At 59.2% G+C, this 21069-nt stretch overlaps 1 protein-coding gene across 2 annotated transcripts; it reads right to left on the bottom strand.

The window, feature by feature from the left end:
- Positions 1-1991: 1991 nt before the first annotated feature.
- LOC137773015 (twinfilin-2) lies at positions 1992-18991 on the bottom strand. 2 transcript variants are annotated; one of them, XM_068557317.1, is made up of 9 exons: positions 18821-18991; positions 15031-15108; positions 12783-12961; positions 12275-12370; positions 11936-12040; positions 11662-11787; positions 10819-10969; positions 10581-10702; positions 1992-5081 (listed from the first exon to the last, which is right to left on the bottom strand). In XM_068557317.1, exons 1-9 carry the CDS (start codon positions 18843-18845, stop codon positions 1992-1994), a joined length of 3972 nt encoding a protein of 1323 aa, XP_068413418.1. In that variant the 5' UTR covers positions 18846-18991. The 2 variants fall into 2 exon arrangements, with proteins under 2 accessions (XP_068413418.1, XP_068413419.1); XM_068557318.1 differs by lacking the exon at positions 1992-5081 and adding an exon at positions 9533-10140.
- Between the last annotated feature and the right edge of the window lie 2078 nt (positions 18992-21069).

The raw sequence follows: 21069 nt of genomic DNA, 5'->3' as shown, positions 1-21069 counted from the left end.
CCTAGCGCCCCCTGTGGGGCCTGGGTTAGTGGCTCTGTCCCCGACGCCATAGACAGCAGCAGAGCCTTTCGCTGCAGATTGATCCAAGCACCATGGACCCGTAGACTCACTTAAGCGGAGCCCAACAGTGCTCCTACCATAGCCCCCATGCTTCATCTCCAAAATGCTCTCCTTCTGAATCCTCAGCCCCAAAGGAACCAGGTCTGGGAGCGTGAGTGAGTGACCGTGTATGTGGAGGCTCTAGCTGGGAGCTACCCAAGGGCAGACTCTCTTGGTCTGAGACAGGCAAATTGTGCTTCCCACATGCAAAATGTGGTGCCCTGGACAGGGCCCTGCCTCCTGCTCCTGCTCCAGATGTTGCCAGAGAGGTCTCAGAGCCACTCAGCAGGGGCCTCCCCCAAGACTCCAGCCTGGGGGAAGGATGGTTCCTGTTTTCTTTTCTCCCCAGGCATGGGCCACGGAAGCTCATGGGGCCATGCTATAACTTCAGCCTGCCCTTCCAGAAGCCGGATTGGGTCAGGGCCCTTGTGGGGCTTCTGATAGGTGGGTCAGAGATCCTCCTCTGTCTTTCTTTCAGGCAGGCAGATAATAGGGGATGCCAGCCCCCTGCAGGAGCCCCTATACCCAGGTCAGAAAGGAGAAGGAAACCTATACTTCTCTCCCAGCTGTGGCCTGGAGGGAGGGCAAAAGCAGCCTCCCAGCTCCACCAGGGCTGCAAGATTAGCCAAGTCTACATGAGCTCCAACCTTCCAGCCCAGAGGCCCTGAGCCCCTGAGCTGCCCCAAACTGGCCTGGGCCAGCTCAGCTGGTCCCACTCTCCCACCGCCCCAGGCCCCAGCTCTGACTGAGAGGCTGCAGGTGTCTCCTCTGCTCCTCAAAGGGCAGATTTACTTGTGGGGATGGTGAGGCAGCTGGCCTGGGCAAAGCACCACAAGAACTCTGGGCCTGACAGGACCCACAACTCCCCAAACACTTGTGGAGACCGTGAACAGGCTGCCTCCAAACACTGGGCATGTGGGCATCAAGGCTCCTGGCAGTATCCCAAAATCTACACTGAAATCTAGTATCAAAACTAGAAACACACACTCCATCCTGGCTGCAACTCTCACCTAAGTGCAATCAGCTGTGAGAGGTGGCGGCTCATCTAGGTGTCCCTTTGATGTCAGAACAGAGAGACTGAGCATGTGCTCTAGGTGGAAACAGAAAGGGATGGATTGTGAGCTCACCCTAGAATCTTCCCTGACTCTCAGCTCGCTGCTGCCAGGATTCACACGCAGGCCTTCCTCTCCCCAGCCTGGACCAGCCTCCTGGGTGCAGCACAGACATGGCCACTAGAGGGCACAATCACCCCTCTGAACTTGCCTCAAATCTTCCCCATCTCCTTAGGAATGAACATTCCCCAGGGCCGCCGCCTCCAAGGAATCTGGCGCCAGTCAGAAATGAAGGGGGCCTGCAGGTTCTCTGCCCTTGAGGCAGCTTCAGTTCCAGCTGGTGAAGGAGGCAGATCCTGAGACCAGTTCCAGAGGAATGCTGAGCTCGGTAGGACTGGGCATCTGGGGAGGGTTTGACAGGGGCAGAAGACCCAGCCTGCTCTCTGGGAAAGACCAAGGCCACACTCGGTGGTCTTCCTCAGACTCCCCTGAAAAGATGCCAGTGAACACAATTGCCCTTAGCATCTTCCCTCCCCTGCGGACCCATGCCCCGTGGGCCCTCTCTTTTTCTCCATGGCAATTACCCCCAAATCACCTCTTGCTCCCCTTCATTTTAGGAAGGCCTGGAGAATTCTCCCCTTTTCCTCCCACTCACACCTCCAGTGAGCTCAGGGTTAGCTGTTGGCCCTCCGGTAGCATTTATTAAGTACCTGCTATATGCCAGGGGCTGGGGGGAGGGGGAGGCAGAGCAGTGGTCTCGCAGAGCAAGGCAGGTTGGGGCATCCCAGGCAGAGAGGCAAGTAGAGGGGGGGACGAGGCATGCTGGGCTGCTGCTCTGTGCTATTCGGCTGTCGTGGGGCCCCGGCAGAAGTTCTGGTTGTAGAAATGGCGGTTGTCCCTGGTCAGGGCTGTGCCCAGCTGGGCCCAGAAGCTGCCCTGGCCACTGGGCTGGTGGGGCCAGAGGAGGACGCTCTGGCGGCACAGGCGCTGGCGCAGCCGCACGTAGCGGGAGCGGTAGGCGTCGGGGCGCAGGATCACCAGCACCACGACGTCCTTGCGGTCCTCCAGCAGGCGCTGCTGGGCCAGCAGGAAGCTGGCACGCAAGAGGCCGCTGACCCGGTCCGTGTGGGCCAGCACAAACAGGGTCTTGCGGCTGCTGTAGACCGAGGCCCACAGGTTCTCAAAGAGCGTCTTGCCGGGTAGCCAGTCACGCTCCTCCAGGCACAGGCGGAGTGCCCGGCGCCCACGGCGCTCCTCCAGCTGCACCCGCAGCTCGTTGTACACCCAGTCGGCCACTGCGCTCTGCGCCTTGTCGAAGACCACGAAGGCATCGTAGAACAGGGCGTCTGCGCCCCGCCGCTGCCCCCGCCGGGGCAGCCAGGCCAGGCACAGGTGGAAGCAGTACCAGAGGTCCCAGCCGCAGAGGTGGTGCAGCATGGGCACAGCCAGGCCCAGGGCCACCACCATCAGGGAGAGGCCAAAACAGTCCCAGGAGAGGGCCTCGTCCAGGCAGAGGCGCAGGTCCTGTGCGAAGATGCTGCGGCCCTGGAGCTGGCCCGGACTGCCACACTTGACTCGGCTGGGCAGCCCGGGCACGGCAGCCTGCACCTCCAGCAGGAAATCCACGAAGCCCGCCCCACAGGCACAGTGCAACGGGTTGGCGCTCACGTCTAGGATTTTCAGGGTGCCCGCTAGGGAGCCAAACCAGGAGGGGTCCACTGTCTTGAGGGCGTTGGCACTGAGGTTGAGCTCTTCCAGCCGCTTGGCGAGAACAAAGAAGCCGGGGGTCACGAAGCCGATGCTGTTGCCGCTGAGGTCCAGCTTCCGGAGCCGGGTACCAGACGGCAGGCTGCCATTGCTCAGGGCCTTCAGCTGGTTTCTCGCCAGGTCCAGTGTTTCCAGCTGGGGCAGGAGGGCCAGGCTGCTCCAGTTGAAGAAGGCCAGGTTATTGTCACGGAGACGCAGCAGCTTCAGGCTCTTGGGGAGGTTGTCCAGGGTGCGTGGCAGGAGGGTATGCAGGCGGTTCTGGGACAGGTCCAGCAGGACCAGGCTTCTCAGGCCTTGGAAGAAGCGGAGATAGAGGTCTCCCTCAGCCCACATCTGGCTCAGGGCATTGCCACTGAAGTCCAGGGCCTGCAGCGAGGTGCTGCAGAGCTGCTGGGACACACGGCTATGGATGTCATTGTGCGCCAGGCTGAGGTAGCGCAGGGAGTGCAGCTGGGCCACGAAGCTGAGATTGTGGCCCACGCCCTGCATGCTGAAAGGCTGGCTGTTGTAGCTGAGGTCTAGCGCCTCCAGTCGCGGCAGCTCCGTGAATGAGCTCCCGTGGTACAGGTCCAGCTTGTTGTGGGACAGGTCCAGCACCCGCAGGCTGGTCAGCGGCACGAACTGCGAGCCGTTGACCGCCTGTGAGATGCTGTTGTGGCTCAGGTGCAGGCACTGGAGGCGCGAGAGGCGGGCAAACATCTCTGGCTGGATCGTCACCAGGTTGTTCCGTGACAGGTCCAAGGTGAAGCTGAAGTTCTTGCAGCTTAGCATGAAGTCCTCCAAGCTGAGGGTGTCCAGTGGGCCTGGAGCGAGGTCCCTGGACGGCAGCCAGACCTCCGGCCCACCATCCGCCTCCCCCAAGGTGGCTGCCGGCCTCACAGCTCCACTGATGCGGTTGTCTGACAGGTCCACGTAGAGCAGGCCCGGGAAGGCCCCGAAGATGCTGAGCTGGGCCTGGTTGATGAAGTTCATCTGCAGACGCAGAATCTGGAGCATGGGCAGGTGGGTCAGCGGCTGGAGCGTGGTCTCGCTGAGCGAGCGGAAGAAGATGCCGTGCATGTCCAGCTCCTTCAGGGAGACCAGGCCCCCGAAGGAGGGCGCCAGGTGCAGGTGGGCAAAGGACACCTTCTTGTGGTAATTGAAGGACAGATTGAGCCTGCGCAGCCGGACCAGGCCCCGGAAGGCCGTGGTCTTGGTGATGCAGTCATAGAGGAAGTTCTCACTCAGGTCTAGCACTTGGAGCCTGCCCAGGCCACGGAACCATCTGTTGTCCAGTCTGTAGAGAGAACTGTCCTTCAACACCAGGCCTTCGAGGTGGCTCAGGTGGCTGAAGGTGTCGGGGTGCAGCTTGGGGAAGTGCTTCGGACACTCCATGCAGGGGTTGCGGGCATGGTCACAGCGGCGGCAGTTCCCACCCACGTCGAGCACGCGCAGGGCGGTCAGATTGGCCAGGTCCTCGGGCGCCAGGGTGACAATGTGGTTATAGGACAACAGCAGGGTCTCCAGGCTGGGGGGCAGGAGGCGGGGCACCTCCGTGAGGTTGTTGTACTTGAGCGACAGGTGCGTGAGGTTGCCCAGGCCAAGGAGGGCGCCCGGGGCCACCTCCGGTGCCCGGTGGCAGGGGTTCTTGTAGTAGCAGTTGCCGTCCATGTACAGAAAGCGCAGGGCGTGTAGGCCGGCGAAGTGGGTGGGGTCTAGCACCAGGATGTTAGTGTGGCTCAGCGACAGGGACACGAGGGACCTGGGCAGGGCGGGCACGGTCGTGATGCCGTTGTAGCTCAGGTGCAGCTCCTCGAGGGTGGGCACGGCCAGGAAGGTGTTGGGCTCGATGGTCATGTGGCAGGGGAAGTGCATAGGGCTGAGGCCGGCTGGCGGGCAGTTCCACTTGAGGTTGAGGACCCGCAGGCTGGACAGGTGGGCGAAGTCGGAGTCATGCAGGTGGTGGATGCGGTTGGAGAGCAAGGAGAGGCTGGTGACGTTGGCCCGGGGCGCTGCGGCCGAGAAGTGTGGCACAGACTTCAGGAACAACCAGTTGCAGTTCACCAGGCCGTGAGGCTGGAGTTCACAGGGCAGGAAGGCAGGCAGGGTGCCCTGGGCCAGGGCTGCAGCCAGTGCTGCCGCCTGCACCAGGAGAGAAAGGGGGTGCCGGGCACGGCAGGGGCCCTGCGGGGTGGGCACCGTGTGAGGGCACGGCCCCAGCTCCACCTCTCCTGCGCCCCCCCGGGGTCTCCCGCAGGGCTCCCAGCCCTCCAGGGAGGTTCCTGTTTCTCTGCCCAGTGCCCATCCCACCTCCAAGGCCCACAGGGAACTTGGACTCAGGTCTGAGGCCCAGCCTTTGACTCAGAACGGGGAGTCAGAACTGGTTCTGGACCTGAAATCCAGACTCATGATCTAGAGCTTTCATTCAACCAAACCCCAACTGGACAGGAGAGCCAGGTAGGTGGTCAACAGGCCCCCCAGGCTCTCCCCGACTCTCTCCTTCCGTTCCTCAGAGGTCATTTCTCTTTCCTCCTGAGCAAGGAGGCATCTTCCCTTCCCTCCAGCCCCCTGAAAATCTCCCTCTTCTTTCTACCAGGCTTCCCCCAGCCCTCCCTCTGCATTTGGCCAAGAGGTGGGAATGAGGGTCTCCTGCTGGGGTTCAGGCTGGCTACCACCCAGGGCCCTGGCCAGGGTGGGCACTGCCCAGCTCTTTCCCCCTCTGCCCACCTCACCCAGCCCAAGCACTCAACCTGCTGTGGGTCAGAATGGATTGGAGGGGAGGCTGGGCAGCAAAGGGCAGACAGCGCCCAGCCTGGGGGTCCCCTTGCTCGCAGCCCAGCACCACCACTGAGCACAGCCCTAGGCCCCAGCCTCCTCACCCAAGCAGTGGGTTTGTGTCTCATGGCTCAGAGAAGGTCTTCTGCTCTGATGTCTTCAGGGTTCAGTGAGTTTCCCCAGGGCCACCTGGGTGACTGTCCCTTTCACCATTGCAGCCACCAAACCCACCTTTCTCCCTACCACTTCCCACTGTCCCCTTCCCTGGGGACTGAGGGCCGCTGTCCTACCATGACAGGGAAGGGGGGCTTCTCCAGAGGGTCTGGCTGGCAGACTAGGCAGCAGCTGCAGGGAAGGATGCTTCGCACTCACAGCCCCTTCCCGTGGTGACGGCTCGGGGAACAGAGGAAGTGAGAATTTCACAATAACCTAGCCCCCTTCCTTCCCCCACCCCATGCCCAGGGCAGGGGTGTCGGGGGGATGCAATGAGTCAGAGGCCATTTGCATAGTCAGGTGGCAGCCGGCCCCTTCACCTCTTCCTCTTTCCACTCTCCCCCCGCCCTCTTCTCCACAGCCTGTCCTAAGAATCCGCCACATCCCACATGGGCCTCACACCGGTCCTCTGGGAAGTCTGGGGAGAAACAACCACCCAGAGCCCAGTCTAAGGTCAGTGAGAGAGTGGAATTAGGGGCAGTGCCAGACCTGGGTGGGCTGCTGACACCCATGCCAGGGCCTGCTCAGCCCCTGCCCCCAGGCAGCACTCTCAGGCCAGCAGCTCCCACACTGCCCTTTCCTGCCCTGCGGCCCCATCCCCAGGGCTCTGTGTGCCATGCCGGGCCTGGCGTACGGGGTCGGGGGGCAGCACTGGCCTTGCCCAGGCTCACCTGCCCCACTGCAGCTGCCGCTTTCTCTAGAAGCAGGGCCTCCTCTGCATTCCCAACACACCGTCAGAGCACAAACCCCATGGCTGGACCAGCTGGGACCTCCTGGCTCATCCTCCCCTGAGGCTCTTTTCACACGATCCTTCTGACCCAGGTAATCATAACAGATCACTCAGGCCCAAAGCCTCAAGGTGACCTGGGACCCTCAGCAAGTCCTGCTGGCTCCATGTTCAGAATCTGCCCGTTGCCCCCCACCTTCACGTCCACCAGCCTGGTCTGAGCCGCCATCACCTCTTGCCTAGACCAGTGCAGTCGTCGCCTCCTCAGGGCTGTCCTGATTCTGCTCTCAAGCCCCACAGCTTATTCTCATTAGACCCCTAGGTCACATTAGGTCCCTCCTCTGCTCAGACGCCTCCATGGCTCTTTCTGGGGTCAAAGCCAGTCTACATCATAGCCAGCAAGGTCCTATGGTATCTGCCCTCCCACTGCCTCCCTGACCAGTCTCCAGCCACTGGCCTTCTAGCTGTGGCTTGAACACACCCATGTACTCTCCTGCCCCAGGGCCTTTGAATGTGCTGTTCGTTCATTCATTCATTCATTTATTTGGCTGCTCTGGGTCTTTGTTGCGGCACACAGGATCTTCGTTGTGGCGTGTGGGATCTTTTAGTTGCGGCATGAGGGATCTAGTTCCCTGACCAGGGATCAATCCTGGACCCCCTGCATTGGGAGCATGGAGTCTTAACCGCTGGTCCACCAGGGAGTCCCCGTTCCCTCTGTCTTGAAGCTTTTTCCAGATACTCACGTGGTCCCCTCCCTCACCACCTTTACATCTCTGCTCACACATCACCCTCTCAATGAGGTCTTCTATGACATTCTTATAAACCCCCTACCCCAGATTGGGTATTCCTGAGCTCTTATACGTAATTTGTCCTTAACAGTTTTTACCTGCTAACACACCGTAATACTGATTTTTCATGGTTTCTTGTATATTCTCTTATTCCTCTGCTGGAATGTCAGCTACTTGAGGGCAAGGATCTTTTTGTCTGTGTCCCCAGAGCCCAGCACAGTACCCGGCACATAGTAGGTGCTCAATATTTGCTGAATCCATGGGTCTCCAGCACTCAGCCCTGGGCAGGCACAGAGAGTGTTTCTGAGTGATGGTTAAATGAATGAGTGAATGAATGAACAAACAAATAGGGCTTCTGCTGGGAGGGGGAAGCTTCTCTGTGCCCACCTCTGGATGGGTGTCATGGCAGGCAGGTGCCAAGCTGCCAGGCGTCCAGCTGGTGCACAGGCCCAGGTGGTTTAGCAGTCTGAGGGTGATGGCATTGTCTTCCTGCTCACCTGAGAACGAGTGTTTGGGGTGGGAAAGGACAGCCTCCTTCTCTGGGTTCTGGCTAGGGTTCCAGCTCTCCTCCCTACAATTCTAAGGGCTTTAGGACTTCCCTGGTGGCGCAGTGGTTAAGAATCCGCCTGCCAATGCAGGGGACATGGGTTCGAGCCCTGGTCCAGGAAGATCCCACATGCCTTGGAGCAACTAAGCCCATGCGCCACAACTACTAAGCCTGCACTCTAGAGCCCATGAGCCACAACTACTGAGCCTGTGTGTTGCAACTACTGAAGCCCACGAGCCTAAAGCCCGCGAGCCTAGAGCCCATGCTCCACAACAAGAGAAGCCACTGCAGTGAGAAGCCCGTGCACCGCAACGAAGAGTAGCCCCTGCCCGCCGCAACCAGAGAAAGCCCGCATGCAGCAACGAAGACCCAACGCAGCCAAAAATAAATAAATAAATTAATTAATTTTAAAAATAAATAAATAAGGGCTTTAGTAGGGGCTGAGAGAGGCCCCAGGGATAGAATACTGCCCTGAGTCCCAGCCCAAGGTGCACTCTCAAGAAAAAGGACGGTGCCCATCCAGCAGCTGAATCCATCATTGGCCCCACATGTCCCCACCCCTGCACACCTCCCACCCAGGATGGGAGGAGTCTTCCACCCACTTCTCAGAGGCAGAGAATGAAGCTCTGGTTCCTGCTGAATCCCAAGCCTGAGGGAGATTCTCCCAGACTCCCTGGGACCAGAAACCCAGGCCCTTCGGGGCAGAACGCAGGTACCTAAGAGAGGGCCAATGCGCTGACAGTGAAGTCTGCACATGCACACACGGGCTGGAGACACCAAGATCCAGAGGTCCACGGAAACAGCCACCATGCCTCAGCCCCACGGCAGCCGGGAAACCTAGTGGGCAGAGCTTACTCAGTGTGGCAGGCCCCCAAGGAGGTCCATGTCCTAATCCCCGGCACCTGTGAATATGTTCCCTTATGTGATAGAGACTTTGCGGGTGGGATTAAGTTAAGGATCTTGAGATGGGCAGAGTATTCTGGATTATCTGAATACAATCACAATGTCCTTATAAGACAGAGGCAGAGGGAATTTGACTACTGATGGCCACGTGGCAACGGAAGCAGAGGGAAGCAGAATCAGAGAGAAGATGCTATGCCCCTGGCTTTGAAGATGGAGAGGCCACAAGCCAAGGAATGCAACCGGCCTCTAGAAGGTGGAAAAGGTGAGGAAATGGATTCCCCCGAGGCCTCCAGAAGGAAACAGCCCTGCTAAAACTGTGACGTTAGCCCTGTAAGACTCATTTCAGACTTAAGAACTGTGAGAGAATAAATGTGTAGTTTTAAGCCAGTAAGTTTGTGGTACTTTGTTACAGCAGCCACAGAAAACGAATCCACCCAGATCCCCCATATCACAGCAGAGGTGTGCCTGCCTCTTGGATGGAGCTCCCATCGACAAGCCGGCCTCTCCACGCTGTGCCCTCGTACACAGGAACACAGGTTCTCCCACACATCTGCAGCCGGGAGGGCTGGGGCTCCACCTAGCAGGCCAACAGGCCCCTTCTGCATTGGGAGGGGACAGTTCTATGCTCAGGGCTTCCCCATTCCCGGTGCCAGAGATGGTCCCTCAGGGCCAGACTCAACTGTTGATTTAAAAATATTTTATTCTTTAAAAAATACAGCATTCAACCATCTCGTCCTGCAATGACCCCCTGCCCCAGCCCCAAATGACCGCACCCCTTGTGGGCAAAGGCTTCTGGGCCATGCTGGGACCCTAGTCTCAGTTCCCCTGGGAGCCAGGTTCATGCCAGGTCCCCCACCCAGCCCCTTGAACCAGCTGGGCAGGGTCCCCAGATGCCCTGGGCACATGGATGAGAGGCAGGAACAGCAAAGGGGGAGGGTCGCAAAATGCCAGCCCAGTGGTCCTCGGAAGCTGCAAGAATGTTCACTCACCAGCCCTCCTGCCCACAGGAGGCCACCCCAGAGCCCAGGCTGGGAAGGAGGGAGGTGGCTGCGGGGATGGGGTGGGGGTGGGGTAGGGGCAGCCCCACAGTTCCACATGCCAGCAGGGCTCGGGTCCCGCCACCTAGCTGTCGTCCCCATTCTCGCCGGGGCCACGGATGAGGCGCTTGTGGCCCCGCTTGCCCCCGGGGCCCTTGGGCTTGGCGAAGGCCTGCTTGAAGGCGTGCTGCTTGGGGTGCACCTCGTCATAGAGGAAGCTGGCCGTCAGCTCCGCCCCGTCGCCAATCTCAATCTGTGCAGGGCAAAGCAGTGGTCGGTCACTCCAAGGGTGGAGGGCCCTAACACACACCACCCTTGGTCACCCCCACTCCTGGGGCACACCCCTGATCTCTCTCACTCTAGCCCTGGGGTGTCCTCTCAGATCCCCACCTAAAACGCACCTCCAGGAGCACAGAGCCTGGGGCCTGCTGCCCTGCAGGTCTTGTCACCCCCTACCTGCCTTCCAGACCCAGGAAAAGGAGAGATATGTGTGTCACAGCTGGGGCTTGTCCAAGACATCAGTTGCCTGGGCAGCCTGGGCTATGCACACTACCCCCTGGGCCTCAGTCTCCCCATCCAACCAACAGGGCAACAATGCCCCTGCTCTGCCATTCTCACGGGACCCTGATGCCCCACGTGGAGGGTGGGGTGACAGGGCCCTGGGAGGCGAGGCCCTAGGGAATGGGCGCCCACCTTCTTGGCGATCTCCAGCTGGAAGTCCTGCTCCACGGAATCGAGGAGGCGGCTCTTGCAGCTGGAGTAGAGCATGCGCTCCTTGATGCTGCACTTGTAGCCGGGCATCGAGTAGATGAACACTGCAGAGAACAGGGAGGTGAGCCGCGGTGGGCCTGGGACTCCTGCTGCCCCATGGCCCCTGCAGGCGGCCCACCCAGCTGTGGGCCAGCGCGGGGGCCCTGCTGTGGCCACTCACCCACAGACTCCAGGGGGTCACCCTCATGGGTGTGCTTGTAGAGGAAGAAGTGGTAGCGGGCGGCATCTCGGGGCACCCGTGATGGCAGCTGGGCCACGTCCGTTGGCTCTGTGTGTACCAGCTCGATGGTCTCCCGCTCCAGGTCCAGCTTCTGCCGAGGGGCAGGGGGAGATGTGAGGGCACGGCGCGGGGGAGGGCCCAGGCCCACCCTCGCCAACAAGAATTCCCTGAGGTGGGAACCTGCTGTCATCTCCCTCTCCCGGGGCTCCCCTCCCCCATCCTGCCATGTGGGTCCCTCTGAAGAGGCCACTCCTGGGCGCAGCCCCAACTCTGCCCCTTTGAACACTCTGCTAGAGGAGCAAGTCCCAGCAAGGACAATGGACAGGACAGTGGGGAGGGCCTTCACCTCAAGGAGGCATCACCCTTGGGCCAGCCTATCCTCAGAGCTGAGGACCCGTTCTGCTTGAAAAGGGGGCAGGCTGGACCACTGGGGCAGAGGGACCCTGGCTGGGGAAAGGGGTGGTCAGGGGGCTGCAGAGGGAGTCTGGGACAGGAAGGGGCTCAGAGCTGAGGGGTGAACCCAGGGGTGATGTGTGTACGCAGCGTGGAGGGCGGATTGAGGGACAGTGTCTCACAGGAGTCCCTGTGGGTGAGCCGGGGCCGGGCAGGGGAACAGAGTGCAGCCACCACACGTGGCGACTGTAGGGAACGGGTAGGGATGGAGGGCGGCGTGTTCCCACCAGTACATGGGTGAGCTGACGTGAGCTCATGCGTGTGCGCAGGAGCAGGGTGGAGGTGCAGTACGCCCTGAGTGTGTGCCTAGGGCAGGGAACGCGCACCCACCAGCTGGATGTAGTTGACCGTCTTCTGTCTGAGCTGCTGAAGTGCCCGCTGGGCCTGAGGCTGCAGAGGGAAGGCCAGGCCCTGCAGGGTCTGGTGTTTGCTCTCCACACTGATCTCTGTCTTCACCTGGGGACAGGTGAACATTGAGCGAGGCCCTCACCTGCCCAAACCAGGGTGTAGCCCACCTGGGGAGCACAGGCTTGGCCAGCAGGGCCTGACGTGACCTCGAGGGCCTCGGGCCAGGACTTCTGCCCACCCTGTCCAGCGCACCCACCTCGTTAATACGGATCTGCTGAAGTTCTCTCTCGGCCGAGGTCAGCGGGGCAGGCGCCGCGCAGGATGACAGGTGCTTCTGGTACCCAGCAAAGGAGAGGTCATCCTGGCCGGTGGATGCAGAGGAGTAAATAAGCACCTTGGGGTGGGCTGGCAGAAGCCCACTAAGCACCCCAGCTTGCAGACCTTGGACCCTCGCAGCCCTCCCTACTCATCCCCAAGCCTGGCACCCACTTACTCTGTGAGCCTGTATAACACCTCACCCTCTGTGGGTCCATGACTGCAATCTAGTGGTCCTGGCCTTGAAGGGGGCGAGGGGCGCCCAGGGGAGGGGGCCTACCTTCACAGTCCCGAAGAGCTCATCCTTGATGTGGCCGCCCCCAAACTCCTTCTTCACTGTGGCCCGTGTGGCTGCATACAGCATCTTCAGCCGCACCTGAAGGGTGGGGGCCAAGCCATGAGACCCCTCCAGGCAGGGCTGCCCGTCCAGGAGCAGGCAAGAGCCTCTGGGTGGGGACCTGGTCACCTCATTGGGCCCACACACCCAGCAGAGGGCGCAGCAGAGCACCCAGCAGAGGGGGCGAGGCTGCAGTAGGGAGGCTCAGGCAGCAGGGGGAGCCGTTGTCCAGCCCAACATCTGCTTCCCAGAGTCAGGCTGATCTGGCTGGACGCTCTCAGAGACCCCAGGCTCCAAGCGCAGGACCTCATCCCTTGCTCTCGTACTCTCTAGTGCAGGGTCTGATGTCTCCCCCGTTCAGACTCCCTGGGGCAGGGCCGTGTTATCTCAATCAGACCCAGCTTCCCCCCTCCTCCAATCTGGGGGCTGGGCAGGGGTCCCTAGGACTCACAGGGGAATTATCAGGTGACCAGGCGAGGAAGAGCCACTCGAAGCCCTGGGCGTTCTGCGTGTCCAAGCGGTAGAGCAGGTAGCAAGGCTGCTGGGCATCCAGCAGCGGCAGCACGGCCCCATCATAGTCCTGGTCCCAGCAGCCCACCAGCTCCCTCGAGGCACCCAGCACGAGCTGCTCTGGGGGCAGAGGCCAGGTGAGCCAAGGAGTAGCCAAGACACACAGCCACATGCCCACAGCCATCGACAACGCGACCCCTCACAGACACCCACACACTCAGACCCACCGCACAGCTCCTCAGCACACAGCCCCACTGGGCCACCTCCTGCCCCCTCCTCCCTCAGCCTGGGGCTCCAGCAGACCCCCCAGCACACCCTTCTCAGAACGAATGTGCTATGGGAAGTGGGATCACAGCCTCAGGCCACAGGGATCTGCAGGCACAAAGGCATGTGGGAGGGCAAGAGGGAGACAGGGGCTCTTACCAGACACTGTATAAACAGCTACCCTGCTGCCCCCCACCAGCTGCAGCTTCCCCGGAAGTAACAAATCAAAAGCAGCCAACCTCTTAATGCCTGGGGCCGACCAGGCCTGCTACCTCCCTGGCTGGTGCAGAGTGGCTGAATGGGGTATCGAGGCTGGACATACACTTGACCTATCAGCCCACAGGGCCTTAGTGTGGCACCGAACACCAGCCCAGATGTGCACAGGCCCAGGCTAGAGGAAGAACTGGGGCAAGGAGACAATCACCGCCTGGCCAGGAGGTACCGGCACCTGACCACCAGGCCCTCCTGATGGGGGCAAGGGGCCTGGCTGTCCAGGAGTCCCAACAAGCCAGGCATACCAGCCCAGCCGCCTCCCTCTGGCCTTGGCCTCCTCACCTATCCTCCCAGAGCTCAGATGGGATCAAGGCTGAAAACCAGCAGTCACGGGCCGACTGGACCCCAACAGCACTGCCCAAGTTGTTTAATTTGTTGCCAACATTTTTCAAACTGGGAAGTTTCACATAAGAAGTGGAATTCATGGCTTCTCTAGAAAAATCAGATCAAGCCACACTCAGTGGGAGCTGGGCAATGGCTGCCTGTCAGGAGGCCTGGACCCTCCTGGGCACTCCCAGGTGCCCCCACAGCTGTAATGCTGAATGCAGGTAAGGGCTCACCTAGAGACTCCTCCTGCTAAACGTCTACAGGGACAACCTGTCTGGGAGGCGACAGGGAAGGCTGAGGACTGGGGTCCCTTCTTTGGAGGGGTCCAGGGGGCTGACCTACCCCAATGACCCTGACCCAGCCTCTGAGGGCATCTGAATTTGGGGACCCTGGACAAAGCCCAGCACAACTCTGGCCCTAAAGCCTGGGGTGAATTCTGGGTCTGGGCAGACCCTGCTTTGACCCAATTCAATGTGTGAAAAGTCAGCTGGGCACCAACCCCATTCGGGGAGCCCCCAGAAGGGCCCACTACTGCATGGCTACCAAGAAGGGCTGGAAGGATTTGTGGCGGCCCGGCCCACCCCCAGTCCTGGAGTCTGTACGCTTTACTTCCAGGGCCAGCCCCTCAGCTGTCCTCTACCCCAGGACTCTTCTACCCCAAGTCCCCCCAAGCCTCAGTCTAATCCTCTACCTCCTCAAAGCCCCTCCCCACTTCAGGCCTCAGCTCAAGCTCACCTGCCCCCCCAACCCCTACATCCCCAGCACCTCCCCTTGCGGAAGCCCCAGGTATCCCGGGTACAGGTCAAGGCCTAGCCAAGCCCGGAATCCCCTAGTCCTGCTCTCAAAGAGGCTGACACGAGTCCCTTCTCCCCATTGTGAGGGCACTTCCCAAAGGCAGGGCCCTGGCTTCTCCTTAGGAATCTCCCCCAGCCAGTGGCCAAGCGAGGCCAGGCTTGCCGACTGCACAGGGAGGTGAGTGGCACTAGCCACACGGGGCAGTGCCTGGCCTTACTCATCCCCTGCCACCCTACCTAACCCAGCCCAGCCCCCTGACTAGGCCAACGGCCAACTACAGAGCCTCTGGGGAGGCTGGGCGGGACCGCCCGGGGAGGGCTCTCCTTGCTATCCCCCCAGCTTCAGCTTCCTACTCAGTGTAACAGGCAGAATGACCATGCCCACCTCCAACGCTCTCCTACAAGACACCTCCCATTTTCAGATGGGAAACTGAGGTCCTGAGGGGGCTGGAAGCCAATGTCCCCCCACCTCCCAGAGAAGCAACGGGGTCCAGCCACCAGCCTGTACCCTCGCCTGTAGGAAGCACTCACCGTCCTCAATGACGACTTTGATGAGCCGCACAGAACCAGCCCGCGCCTTGGCAAAGAACTCCTTCAGCTCCTCGGTAGCTACCAGAACAAGAAACATGGTGGAGGATGAGCAGACAGAGGGAGCACGGTGGGCAGGAACACACTCAGGGCCCGCTCTGTCCTGGGGGTCTGGTGGCGGAGCTGGGAGCCGGGTTAAATACGGCCCCCCATGTGACTGGGAACCTGAGACAGCCGCTGAACACAAGCTCCCAAATTTAGCCAGCAGAGGTGGCAGGCAGGCGGCCTGCTGGCTGGGATGGCTCTGTTGACAGGGCACACGGGGATGGGACAGCCCACCGGAGAATGGGGCGGGCTCTGGGACAGGCCAAACCAGCCAGAGTGAACGGCCCCCTCCTGTCCCCTCCCCAAGAAGGCCCAGCACAGAGCTGCCCTGGGACACTCCCAGCACCATCATGTCCACAGACAGAAATACAAGAACAAATGCTCCCAATGCGCACTGCCCACTATGTCTACTCACACATGTACACGCATACACACACGCATGCATTGCATGTTGCACGTGCCAATGGGTACATACTCAGTCCAGCATGTGTGAACGAAACACATAAACACTATGGGACAGAGAGAGGAACAGAAATGCAAACGCCCTCATATATGAACACACCACTCAGCTGGTCTAACATAAATGGACACACACATTTAAACGTGCAAACACACAGACACACACACACAGATACAGTCCCCAGGGTGCTAATAAATTCACACACAGGCAAATGCAGAGTGTGGCTAACATGTGTGTACAGGCAAGTGGCTGTACAAAGTGTACACAGAAATACAGAGGTACACACTGACAAACATGCATGCACACCCAGCCCCAGCCCACCAGCCACGCTGCCTAACCCTGAGAGGCCCTGGGGAGCCAGGCCAGCCCTGGCACAGCCCTGCCAGGGGGCGATAAGCCTCCACCACCAGGCAGCTGGAAAGATGAGTGACTCTCAGGGTCTCCTCAAAACAGACCCTGTCTTGGTCCCTGAGCCACAGAGCTGAAAGGTGACAGCCAGTGACCAAGGACCCAAGTGCAGAAGTGAGGATCATGGTCAGAGCTAGGGAACCATGGAAGTCACAGATCCACTGGTGGTTCAGAGAGGGAAACCAAGGTCCAAGTTGGGAAGGACCTACTTGGGTCTCTGGGTGCACAGGGCCAGGCCAGCATGACCTTGGGGCTGCCCAGGGGTCAGGAGAATTCTGCAGGAACACAGCTGGACGGCTGAGGTCAGAGAATATTTATAGGACCCAGCCCCGGCAGCTCGAGGGCGGGGTGGGGGGGGCCTTTAGGAAAACAAACTCTGGTCATGTCCTCAGGTGCCCATCATGCAGGGTGACCCTGAGCCTGAGACCTCACGCTGTGTACCACACTCCAAGGCCACTGGGTGGGCAGGGTCCCAGCTAAGCCCGGCAGGCCCTTGGGGCTGAGAGCAGCATGGCATGGAGACACAGCCCCACTGGGCCAGGACAGAGCAGCCCCTCAGAGGACCCCAAGCAGGTCCCTGATGAAGAGCTTGACCTCAGGGGCTCCACCTTTCCCATAGCTATCTGTGACCTCTGACCTCATTGAACCTCAAGCTCATCAATAACATGGAGCTAATACCCCTCACATGGTTAGAGCCTCTCCTAGTAACAATTACTAATATTTTTTAAAGATTTTTTTCTGATGTGGACCATTTTTCTAAAGTATTAATTGAATTTGTTACAATATTGTTTCTGTTTTATGTTTTGGTTTTTTGGCCCTGAGGCATGTGGGATCTTAGCTCCCCGACCAGGGAATGAACCTGCACCCTCTGCAGCAGAAGGCGAAGTCTTAACCACTGGACTGTCAGGGAAGTCCGAGCAATTATTAATTTTTTATTACTGTAATGACGGCGGGACCGTGCTGAGCTGTCACTTCCACCTGCTCAGACCTCTCCCAAGGGAGAGGCTGACACGCCCCTTCTAGTGTTACCAGAACAAAATGACACCCCAGTAGTGGAAGAGACATCCCCCTCCATGCCTCCTCAGTCACCATCAATAATCCAGAGGCCAGGCCTGGGACACCTGAGCCTCTATCATCAAAGATTCATGTCCCCCACCCCCACCCCCCACTGCCTTACCTCCCACCCCCCTCCCAGTAAGCCTCAGGTTACAGGTCCCTCCCCTGCCCAGCTCTGAGGCAGCAGATCCACACCTATGGCCAGGTCAGGGCTGGCACCTGGGCATCCAGGGTGATCTCTCCTGCCACCTCCTCAGGACAGAAATGGGAAGAAATGGGCTGCTCCCAGGCAGAAGGAGGGCTGGGAGGGGGGCTCAGCCCTCAGACTCCCCTAGGCAGGCCCATCGCAGCATATGGGAAATGAGGGAGTGAGGAAGGGCCCAGGCCACAGGACGGGTCAGCTTAGAGTGGGGAGGAGCAGCCCTAACTTCTGATCCCCTCTCAGTTGGAGGCAGCAGCAATGATCAGACAAAGGGGAAGGAAGGGGCAGGTCCGGTGAGGGGCTGTTCCCTTCTGTGGGGCTGAGTCATGAAGCCGCCCCTCCAGCTCTTCTTGGAGAATGGCTGGCCCAGACCCAGGCCCCTGCCTTTTCTGGTCCTGTGGGATGTGGCCAGGGAAACCCTCTCAGGGCCAGCCACCAAGCGGCCACAACCACAAGCAGAGATCCAGGCGGTCAGGCTGCTTGATGGTGATGGCCCAGGGCAGGGAATCCTGATGTGGTGGGAGGAGTGGCTGACAGCCAAACCACTGGGCTATCTGGGCCTTCCCCACAGGCCAGGCAGCCCTCCCAGGCCAGTGACACAGGAGGACACTGAGGCCCAGGTAGGGTCAGGACACCTGGCTCCTGGCCACTGCTTCTTCCCCATCCTGTATAAGGAGGAAACCGGCCCCTTGGGGGAGGAGGGTGATGCTCTGGGCTGGAGAAGCTTGGGGTCGGGAGAGCTGGCCTGGAATCTCTAGGGTCAGGACCCACTTCCCTGCCTCCAGCTTGGAGCAGGAGCCTTCCAGCACTGGCTGGGGCAGACTCAGGAGATCAGAGTGGAAAATGGCAGAGAGATCAGAGGTCAAGGTCAGATTGGCGACTCTCCACATCCCACTTATTAAAAAACCTGTCCCAGGTTTTTCCCAGCCTAGTTCGTGAGGGTCCCAGGAAGAGCCCAAGGTCAGGGCACCCTCCTCACACAGACACAAACCAATACGAGCCATACACGCATCCATGGTAACAAATGAACACTGAAATGCACCCAACTTGTGCACACGCACACAGACACCCACAGACATGTGCACACAGTCACGAAACACTGATGTCTAAAGATGATTCCATGCGACAGTGTCCAATCAGCCATTAGTGCATGTGCACTAGATGTACACAAGCAGTCAGATCCAGATGTGCACACACAGGACTGTACACACAAGACAAGTGCACATGCGTGCACACTCCCTCAGATGTGCACATCCGGGTACACCCACCCCCAGAAAGGAACAAAAATACAAAGATGGGCACACACAGGCAAAAATACATAGATGGGAACACCGATACTTCCACCCCAGCTGTGGGCGTACATGTACGCCCACCCTCAACTATGCACAGTAAGTCCGCATCCCACCAAGATGTGCCCACCCCAGGCGACCCGCGGCTGCAAAAGAGAACAGGAAGCTTCCCCAGGCTGGTGCCGGGGAAGAAACAGGGGCCGAGAGCCAGCAAGGGGGCGCAGCCGTGAGCACTGACCCTCGGCCCCCTGCCCGTCCGCCATCCGCCCTCACCGTGGATGCCGGTCTGGTGCGCCATGACTCTGTGCCCCGCTCCGCCCGCGCCCTCGGAGCCCTAGGCTTTGCCCCGGCCCGGCTCGGCTCGCTTGGATTCGGAGGAGGAAAAGAAGTAGGAGGATGTGGTGGCGGCCGCCCAGCCTCGCGCAGCTTCCCGGGCGGTGCCGCAGACCCGCCCCCAGAGCGCCCCGCCCCTGACGGGCGAGACCCGGAGGGGGCGGGGACTCGGGGCCGCGCGTGCGCGTAGTGGGCGCCTGGTTTCGGGTGGGCTCGCGACTGAGTTGATCGCCTTGTCCGCGCGCTTGCGCGTGCCGTGTTTGTGGCAGAGAACAGGGCCTGCGTGTGGCCGAGCGTGTGTGGGCGCACGCGTGTTTGAGCCTGTGCACCGTGATCCGAGTGGTCTGTGGCTGGGGTGTGTCCGTGAGTTCCGGCCCGGTGGGTTTGTAGGTGGGTGGGATCCACGCGTACCCCAACTTGTGGCCTTAAAGCGGGCGGGGGGCGGGTGTGGTCTGTGTGTGGATGGGCGCGCGTGCGTTCGAGTGGCATCCCTTTCCTCGGAGACGTTTCTTGAGCGCCTCCTGTGGGGCCTGGGCTCCTCGAGGCGTCCCGGCCCGCAGGCCCTGCCCTAGCAGTGGGAGCCCAGACCGACATTCTACTAGGCAGTCAGCAAATGAGCTGTGTCTGTGGCAGCGAGCGCCCTGTGCAGAGTAAGAGACCACTAGGAGGAGGTGATATTTGAGTGGAGACCTGGAGGAAAGCCTGGTAGAGCGAGGGAAAAGTTTTCTGAGAAGAGGGAATTGCGTGTGCAAAGGCCCGGAGGTTGAAGGAGGGTCAGAGCTTGGTGAGTCTGAGAAACTTCCCAACTCCTAATCAACTTCTGGCTCCATACACAGCAGACTTGCCTTCTCTGGCATCAGCCCCTGCCTGCTGTTACCAACATAATGTATCTTCTAGGCCACTGTGACTGAGTCAGGATGAGCACTTGACCCCAGTCTGTCCAGTCAGAGCCTGTCCTGGGACTTTGAATGGGAAGATTAGAAAGGAGGCGGGCGTTGGGGGCTGGGGTTGCTGAGAGTTGATGATGGATGATGTGGCCTGCCTGGTATCTAGCCCCAGCATGAGCTCCCTGCTCCCTGTCCCTCTACCCCACCCTAACTAGGCAGAATTGAGCCCTCCTCTGTGTGCCCCAGACCCTGGGTTTCTGGTCTCCTGAGAGTCCAACTCACACAAAATTGAAAGATTTTCTTGTTCATCTTCCTGTGCACGCCCTGAGGACTGGGCCTGTGTAGTGGGCCTCCACAAGAACACTTCGCAATTCCACAGAACCATAAGAACCTTGACCTCTTGGAAACAGGACTTAACCAAGAAAACAGATTGATGAAAAATAATAAGGTTATGTTCCCTATTAAAATGTCCATCACTGGGTGAACTACATGGCATCCTTAACATCAAGGTCTCCCCTGATACCTGGTTGGCCCCACCCTACATCATTCTCTTTGTTTTTATCACTACCTGATTCATATATTTACTTGCTTATTTGTTTATTGTCTTCCCCCCACCAGTCGTTAAATTTTTGCCCCTGCTCTATCCCCAACACCTAGAACAGTGCCCAGGATTAGTAGGTGCTCAATAATATTTGCCAAATTAAAAAAGTGTCTGAATGAACTATGAGTGTTTGTGTTGCACACTAACTATGACTGGGCACATTTACTTAATCCTCATGACAGCCCTACAGGGTAGGTGTTATTGTCTCCTTACAGATGAAGAATCTGAGGTTTGGAGAGATAAAGTGATTTGATCAGATTCACAAGGTAGTGAGTGTCCCCAAGAACCTTAGTTTCCTTTACTCAAATTGGAACAAAGGATGAGAAATCCTGCTGGGCAGTGGCCCTCATCGCCTCCATCACCGTCTCACACCTGAGTGATGAGGGTTTAACCAGAGAAAGGAACTTCCTGGGAGACTGGGATTGGGGCTCAGTCCTGCGCAGTTTCAGAGCCTAGGATGCAAGCGAGGAGCCTAAGGACCAGTGGAATATCCGAACAGACTCCGTCTCTGGCTGAGATCTGGTTTCAGGCAGAAAGATGAGAAAGCTGCACACAGCTCCTCAAATGAGTCTAGGGATGATCAGAGTGTCCAGGAGCAGGTTGGTTGCTCCTTTCTTGCTGATGTTTCTCAACAACGAGTCAGCCATTGAAATTATTAGAACATTTTTTTTTTTCAGGTGGATCAAAGATTTAAATTTTTT

The sequence above is a fragment of the Eschrichtius robustus genome, chromosome 12 (assembly GCF_028021215.1).
Source record: "Eschrichtius robustus isolate mEscRob2 chromosome 12, mEscRob2.pri, whole genome shotgun sequence".
In the NCBI taxonomy this organism is placed as follows: domain Eukaryota; kingdom Metazoa; phylum Chordata; class Mammalia; order Artiodactyla; family Eschrichtiidae; genus Eschrichtius; species Eschrichtius robustus.
The sequence above is the reverse complement of the archived record's forward strand: the minus strand, read 5'-3'. Positions and strand labels throughout refer to the sequence as shown.

Coding starts and splice junctions, on each gene's coding strand:
- LOC137773015 (XM_068557317.1), bottom strand. CDS start 18,845: ATGGCGCACCAGACCGGCATCCACG. Junction 12,962..15,030: donor CAAAGTCGTCATTGAGGACG/GTGAGTGCTTCC, acceptor CTCTGCCCCCAG/AGCAGCTCGTGCTGGGTGCC. Junction 5,082..10,580: donor AGCTGGAGATCGCCAAGAAG/GTGGGCGCCCAT, acceptor CCCACCCCGCAG/GGCCCCTGCCGTGCCCGGCA.